The sequence below is a fragment of the Macrobrachium nipponense genome, chromosome 48, assembly GCF_015104395.2.
Source record: "Macrobrachium nipponense isolate FS-2020 chromosome 48, ASM1510439v2, whole genome shotgun sequence".
In the NCBI taxonomy this organism is placed as follows: Eukaryota; Metazoa; Arthropoda; class Malacostraca; order Decapoda; family Palaemonidae; genus Macrobrachium; species Macrobrachium nipponense.
In genome coordinates this window covers 19,063,035-19,070,971 of record NC_087223.1, presented here as the reverse complement: position 1 = coordinate 19,070,971, position 7,937 = coordinate 19,063,035, and the positions used below count along the sequence as shown (strand labels likewise).

At 37.0% G+C, this 7,937-nt stretch overlaps 3 protein-coding genes and 1 pseudogene across 11 annotated transcripts in view; all 4 read left to right on the top strand.

Annotated features, from left to right (window-relative positions):
* The window catches only part of LOC135204972 (histone deacetylase 6-like), a 23,405-nt gene extending 17,871 nt beyond the window's left edge, over window positions 1–5,534 (top strand). Inside the window, 1 exon segment of the mRNA XM_064235203.1 lies at window positions 5,401–5,534. Coding sequence (XP_064091273.1) covers window positions 5,401–5,534 — 134 coding nt within the window.
* The window catches only part of LOC135204973 (histone deacetylase 6-like), a 19,686-nt pseudogene extending 14,152 nt beyond the window's left edge, over window positions 1–5,534 (top strand).
* The window catches only part of LOC135205071 (histone deacetylase 6-like), a 167,190-nt gene that overhangs the window by 86,878 nt on the left and 72,375 nt on the right, over window positions 1–7,937 (top strand). The gene's annotated exons all lie outside the window — the stretch shown is intronic.
* The window catches only part of LOC135205073 (small ribosomal subunit protein uS15-like), a 28,439-nt gene continuing 26,934 nt past the window's right edge, over window positions 6,433–7,937 (top strand). Inside the window, exon 1 of the mRNA XM_064235360.1 lies at window positions 6,433–6,508. Within this exon, the coding sequence (XP_064091430.1) occupies window positions 6,486–6,508 (23 nt within the window). The 5' untranslated portion in view covers window positions 6,433–6,485. The remainder of the gene's footprint in view (window positions 6,509–7,937) is intronic.

Genomic DNA, 7,937 nt, shown 5'->3' with positions numbered 1-7,937 from the left:
AGAGGGTAGACTCACTCCTGAAGGGACCTTCGCATATAAAAAAAAAGTGGAACTATCATAGAATTTGGAGAGACGAGAGTGAAGAGAGAGTTTGGGGGGAGGGAATGACTCCTCTAAGCCTTGGCTACCCCCCAGGGGTACATTGGTTTCCCCTAAGGGAGGGGCGGGTGGTACCGAAGCAAGCGATGGTAAACGATCGTCAGGTGTGCACATAAGAAACGACCTCTCTCTCTCTCTCTCTCTCTCTCTCTCTCTCTCTCTACCTCTCTCTCTTATTCTACTGTCGCTAGAGAACTAGATGTATAATTTTACTGGCAAGAATTTAGAGAAGTAATTTGAAGAATTACATTCACCACATAGAAGACCACTGAATTCCATTCTATTCAATAGAATACCTCTTATAGAAGACCACTGATGGATTATTCTGTTTAATAGAATACCCCTTATAGAAGACCACTGGAGGGATAATCTGCCCTGAGAGAATTCCTGAAGCAGATTATTATATAAGGTTATTCTGGCTACACTCTCCAAAAATATAGATAAAATGTAAGTGAAAATAGAATTCAAGATCTATTCTACATACAAGATGTCCTAAGCTTTGCATTAATAGAATGGTCTATCCAGGATTGCTTATTATTATTATTAATCTAACTCGACATGGAATCCTCAGGGGAGGTATTCTACCTTCTAGAATTCTCATTTCTAGAATTTTTCCCCCTGGTAACACATACCTCCCTCTAGAACACATAAGAAAGTAGAGGGTTCCTTAATTCTGAAGTTCGTAAACACCACATTATTTGATCTGTAACAAATATCATGTCTTGTCTTTTTTTTTTTTTTTTTTTTTTTTTGAGCTGACGGTAAATTCCTACAGCCGATGTCCTAAGAAGATTTTCATGCTGCTCTGTGATTGGTTGAGACAGGATCTTCCACCAATCACGGTTGGGTGCAGTGATATCGGTTCGTAAAATTAAGACAATCTATCCTATTGCATCTCATTGTATTATGCTATTTTTAATATTTATTGCTATTATTACCTTTGTTACAAGAGAGAGAGAGAGAGAGAGAGAGAGAGAGAGAAGTTCCCCCCCTGACAAAAAATACCTCAAAATTATCACATGCAACTTTGTGTAAAAAAAACCATGCAAACAAAATCACAACATGGCAACCAACCATGAGCCACGCCCCCTTGGCTACGTAATACGAGCCTATAAAATATTCATAAACACTGACTGTGACTTTGGACTGAAGGCAAAATCACGTACGAATTCTATCCTAAATATCTAAGAGTGTCTTAAGCCAAAACTACCAAACTATCTAAATAGACACTCACCAAACTCACATGAAATCGATATCGAGTTACTGTGTTTATCAAAAGAATTCCTCATTACCTCACAGGTAATTAATTTCAAATATAGTGCTGACGTCATGGTTACACCTGCGCAACTTCCGGTGGGGTGGATAAGGTGTTTGGTGTTTTGTTTATTTTTTTTTTATTTATTTAGTTTATTCTGTCAGTAATTCAGGGTGTTCTCTCGGCAGGATTTTGTAATGAGTTTGGTTAACTTCATATCCCATCAATATATATATATAGATATATATATATATATATATATATATATATATATATATATATATATATATATATATATTGTAAATGACCAAAGAACGCTTTGTAATATTGACGCACCTCAACTATTTTGGTCATAAAAACAAGTAAGAACACCATCGGTATCCTTTTTATAATAATAATAATAACAATAATAATAATAATAATAATAATAATAATAATAATAATAATCATAGATCAGAAAACCAGGAAACATATGACAATACACAAAGCACTACACCCAAGAGCAAATTACGGACAGACTGTACATAAACGAAAGGAAGGAGGGAGAGGACTACTAAGTATAGAGGACTGCGTCAACATCGAAAACAGAGCACTGGGGCAATATCTGAAAACCAGTGAAGACGAGTGGCTAAAGAGTGCATGGAAGAAGGACTAATAAAAGTAGACGAAGACCCAGAAATATACAGAGACAGGAGAAAGACAGACAGAACGAGGACTGGCACAACAAACCAATGCACGGACAATACATGAGACAGACTAAAGAACTAGCCAGCGATGACAATTGCAATGGCTACAGAGGGGAGAGCTAAAGAAGGAAACAGAAGGAATGATAACAGCGGCACAAGATCAGGCCCTAAGAACCAGGTATGTTCAAAAGAACGATAGACGGAAATAACATCTCTCCCATATGTAGGAAGTGCAATATGAAAAAAAAAATGAAACCATAAACCACATAGCAAGTGAATGCCCGGCACTTGCACAGAACCAGTACAAAAAGAGGCATGATTCAGTGGCAAAAGCCCTCCACTGGAGCCTGTGCAAGAAACATCAGCTGCCTTGCAGAATAAGTGGTACGAGCACCAAACCTGAAGGAGTGATCGAAAACGATCAGGCAAAGATCCTCTGGGACTATGGTATCAGAACGGATAGGGTGATACGTGGCAAACAGACCAGACGTGACGTTGATTGACAAAGTCAAGAAGAAAGTATCACTCATTGATGTCGCAATACCATGGACACCAGAGTTGAAGAGAAAGAGAGGGAAAAAATGGATAAGTATCAAGATCTGAAAATAGAAATAAAGAAGGATATGGGATATGCCAGTGGAAATCGTACCCAATAAAATCATAGGAGCACTAGGCACGATCCCAAGATCCCTGAAAAGGAATCTAGAAAAACTAGAGGCTGAAGTAGCTCCAGGACTCATGCAGAAGAGTGTGATCCTAGAAACGGCGCACATAAGAAAGTGATGGACTCCTAAGGAGCAGGATGCAACCCGGAACCCCACACTATAAATACCACCCAGTCGAATTGGAGGACTGTGATAGAGCAAAAAAAAAAAAAAAAAAAAAAAAAAAAAAAAAATAATAATAATAATAATAATAATATACTTTTATTTAAAAGTAATGGCTACTTCAGCAGCGTTACACTTGTAGAGATTCTTCTCATTTTCCGAATAGCGGCTGTTCAGAAAATAGAGAAGAATTTCTACAAGTGTAACGCTGCTGAAGTAGCCATTACTTTAAAAAGTATGCTTGAGAAAGGGTCTGCTTCCTAAGTATTAATAATAATAATAATAATAATAATAATAATAATAATAATAATAATAATAATAATAATAATAATAATAATAATAATAATAATAATAATAATAATATATTTGGAAGAGACCCTCTTTCAACAGTTTTTCTTTATTGAAAGATATTGGTGCATCAGCTGCATTCAACTTGTAAATAGTCTTCTCTATTTTTCTAACAATAGCTTTCTCTCTGCTACTACAACTGGCGAGTATTGCGCCGATATTACTCATCAGGAGGAGTCAATTTCGGGGATATTGCTTAAAGTTGTTATGAGTAATATCGCGCAATACTCGCCAGTTGTAGTAGCAGAGAGAAAGCTATTGTTAGAAAAATAGAGAAGATATTTACAAGTTGAATGCAGCTGATGCAGCAATATCTTTCAATAATAATAATAATAATAATAATAATAATAATAATAATAATAATAATAATAATAATAAATAATAATAATAATAATAATAATAATGTTACGACAATCAAAACTTATAGAATATGAGAATGAGAGGACATCCTCAGTACTTACAATGTTTTAAAACGCTTCCAGAATTAAGTATATAAGTAACATAGGCCAGAGAATCTATAAGTGTATAAGGTTTCATCTACTTGAGGAGTTAAGACAAGGATACTTAACAGTAAAGTGGGGGAGACTACACTTGGAAGGAAATAAGTTGAGATTAATCTTGTCACCAGAAGTCATACGAAGACACTTGGCATTACAAGATACTCAGGAATTACACTTATTGCAAGATTATGATGTAAATGCGTTTGTAAATAACATATCATATATGTATACACGTACATACATACATAAACAGACATATACCAGTCACTAGCAACAAATTTGACAGGTAGACAAAAGGACAGTACCAAAGTCACCCAGATGGCCAGCTCGCGTGTCTGCAGGCAAAGCAGGTTTATACTACATACGTACACACATACGTACACATACCTACCACCAGGTGTGACCAAATCAATACAGTGTAGGAAGCCCAAGTCACAATGTCATAACTTATTCCACTCGTAAGGACGCGGTAATGGATGGCTGTGGAACACGCATGTTATCAATGGAGAAATGGTACATCCTGGTGTCAAGACTGTGTTTTTTCGAGTTTTGGTTTGATTTACGCGTCAATTCTATTTGTGTGTGTGTAGGGGGGGGGGGGGGATCGATCGTGTAGGGTGGATAGGTCTGAATATGACATGGACTCATGTATTTCATCTATGGGGACATCCACTTTTGTCTAACATAAGGATATACAAGGATACTATTCTTAGTATATTATAAAGATATACTTTCAGCAAAAGCTGGTTCAGTCATTGATGCTGGTAACAAGAATAGTTTTATTATTATTAATTATCTAAAAGACGAATTCTATTCATATGGAACAACCCACGAAAGGGGCCATTGGTTTAAAATTTGTTTCCCGAGAAGATTTCGGTGTTTTGAAAGAAGTAACAGAAGAGATCAAGAAATAATTAACTATAGCAGCCCGTAAGTATAATTGTCTGTGGTGGATCTCTCCTTACTTTAACCATATTTTGTTTCGAATAATTGATGCCTTTGGCTCGTTTTTGTTGATATACTATTTTTGGTTTAGATGGTGGCTGATATTATTCTAGGAATCGTGATCTGTGTCGATGTCCCTCTACAAGCAACAATTTGCTAGTAGCACTGAACAGTGTTACCACTTCAGTAGACTAATAAAAGTTTTGAGAGTACTATCTGTTGCCCATATTCCCTTAGAATATTATAAAGACCATTTTAAGAAACTGGGCAGAAGTGGGGATCGTTGATAAGATTTGTAAACAATGGAAAAGCAACTCGTAATTTGCTTTAGTACTAAGACTAAGTAGATTTAACAATAAGCAGTTATAGGAGCTCGAAACAAGACAATAGAGTTCTCTAGACGCATGTAAACCTTATGAGTGGGTTCGTAGCAACAGTAAAAAGGATAAATATACACATAATCTCAGCAGATAACTCCACGAGAAGAAGGTGGAAGGCATAAATAGGTGATACTACACCTCACTACTTGGAGAGGAAATTGATTGACTGAACATGAGATGTAATCTTTGAGCTGAGTCTATCAACAGTTTTGTAGCTGAAAATTTCTAGACATAATACGATAATTCTCACATTAGAGGACTCCATTGTAATCTCCCACATAATATTTGGAAATGAAACTGTGCCATTTAGACAATTCCATTCTAAACCTCTACTAATATGGCATATGTTTGTTACCACAGAGTACTACAATAATTGTCAATATGACAATAAATCTATTGAAAAAGAATATGAAGAATACAAGTATGAAGATGTTATAAAGAAAGCTATTTATGTGCACTTAAAAACTGGTTGTAGTAAAGAGTTGATAGAATAAGGAAAGATCTTAGGGCAGTTGCTTTAAGCATATTGTGGAATGTGTATTGTTTTTTAGTTCTCCTATGCCCCTTATGACATTGCTTTTTTGTTTCATATTTGTCGTCAGTCTGTTCTTTTCACCTGCATATATGTTCAGCCATTCTTTTTTTTTTTGAGTAGTTTTATACCTCTTCCTAGCGCTTAAACCTTATCGCTTTTAAGGTTTCTAAACGATGAAGAATATGCTCAAGTGAGAATATGCCTCACACCTCATCCCGAGTTGATTTATCACCTTCTTTCATATTGTACTCATTTAATTAGGATTTAATGAATAATAAATTTTGAATCCGCTCCATAGCTTCTTATCTCGTGAGACAGACACTTAAATATTAAGGATATGTTGAGTAGACGTTCGGTCTAGAATATACCAAATCCAGTCTTGGCGAAGCCGCCATTTTTGCCAGATCCTGAAAATACGTATTATGAAGCATCAAAATTCTATCTTTTACGTTAAAAGGAAACTGAGAATATTTTCATGTAAAATAGACTACCCGATAAAATAACAACTATATACTAATCTTTATCATGAGATGTTTATATCATTGAAGGTGATTTAACATAGATAATATTCAAAATAACGACATGACATTGCTTTCTTTAGCGGAAAGCGCTTACGCTACGCCACGCTGCTTCGACTACGGGACCAAAACTACGCTCTTAAATGGGACTATTTTCAGTATATAATAATGATTGAAAACAGTAAATTTTAAAATTAAGCATCGTGAGATATATCTAACCATATCTAATACGATTTTTAAATGCAAATTGACTGGGAATCCATAGCAAAAGTGTCTTTCTAACATTGCTATCATATAACGGGAGTTGGCACCACTGCGTCTCGTCCTTTCCGTAGTGGCCTGACTGGTGTGTTTACACTTCGGCCGTCTGAGTTTATCAGCATTTCTTCAAAATGGGTCGTATGCACAGTAGAGGGTAAGGAATTTCCTTAAGTGAGAATACTTAATTGTATTATCTGTCTATCTGATGTAAAATTAGAGGCTTGTCGGTTATTTCGGCAGAAATGGCAAATAATGGATCGACGTAACCCCACGTGTGGGTTGACTAAGGGAGGTCTCTTTCGGCCGATATTTTATCGATCATTTTTACATCTGTTTAAACCATTTTTAATTCTCTGCTTGTTAACATAAAGGAATATGAATCAGAGGTTTATTTAAGGTTTATTTAGGTTTGTTTTAAGAGTAGAAGCTTTAAAATAGCTTTATTTTAGGTTAAGTTCGTTAGGTCTCTCCCAGACACCGTATTGGGTGTCATGGCACCCAAAAATCTTTTAATATAAATGATAAATTATCCATTTTAGGTAGGGTTAACTGGGCCATATATGTCAAATTCTCATGCAGACGGAGCAAACCTGTATTTTTGGAATCATTTCCCATTCCTAGAGGACAATGTAAGCGTTCGTATCGTCTTAAGATCGGCCAATCGAAATCGAGTCCATAGTTAGGACGTTCGTAAATAAAGTGGCGGAATTCTTTGTTTTATTACTTTACCAACACCATTTGGCATTGTAATGGTATCCATCAAACTATGGAAATTATGGTTTGTTCAGTAGGGTAGACTGCGCGGCGACGTAACGGCCACCCCCCCTCCTCCCGGAACGCTGGCCACCCCCCCCCCCCCATCCAGGCAGAACACAGAGACCCCTATTGAAGCGAGTAACCTTTTAGTCTATACTTAAGGGCTCAAAGCAATGGCACTCACAATCGGCCGGTCATGCGTTGATTAGGGTAAAAAACCGCATGGTACAGGGGTGGACCATGTACGATCATTGTGTACAACCCCAAGGAAAGTAACATTATAATGCATCCTGACATCGGAGATGGGCATCAGACGCGACCTTCGTTGTTTGTGAGAAACGGAGCTAAAGACCTCTACTCCGGTTCAGGACGCGTTATAATGTACTTTTCTTGGGGGTTGACACATTGATCGTACATGGTCCACCCCTGTACCATGCGGTTTTTTACCTATCTCAAGTCGGTCACGGAAGTAGAGTTAGAGAGTGTTGACTTGACGGCTTACCGCAAAAAGAATGGCATCAACGCGACCTTGCCCAAGCTGACCCGGCTCACCCAACGCAGTTACCCCAGACCCACTGACATCTATTCTAGACCTGAGGCTCTTTGTATGCTGTAGTCGGCACGTTTTCCTGCGGATATCCTTTTGTTTGGCAACCTAGGTTTGTAAGGAAAAAATAATTTTTCAACAAAATTCCTTTTTTTCCTCCTAAATTACAAAATAAAGGTATAATTTAAGCGCTTTCTCTGGAAATGGCCGCATTCCGAGAGGGTGGATGCTATGTGGTACCACACGTTTTTTGCATTTACCCTATCTGTCAACTAGGGTA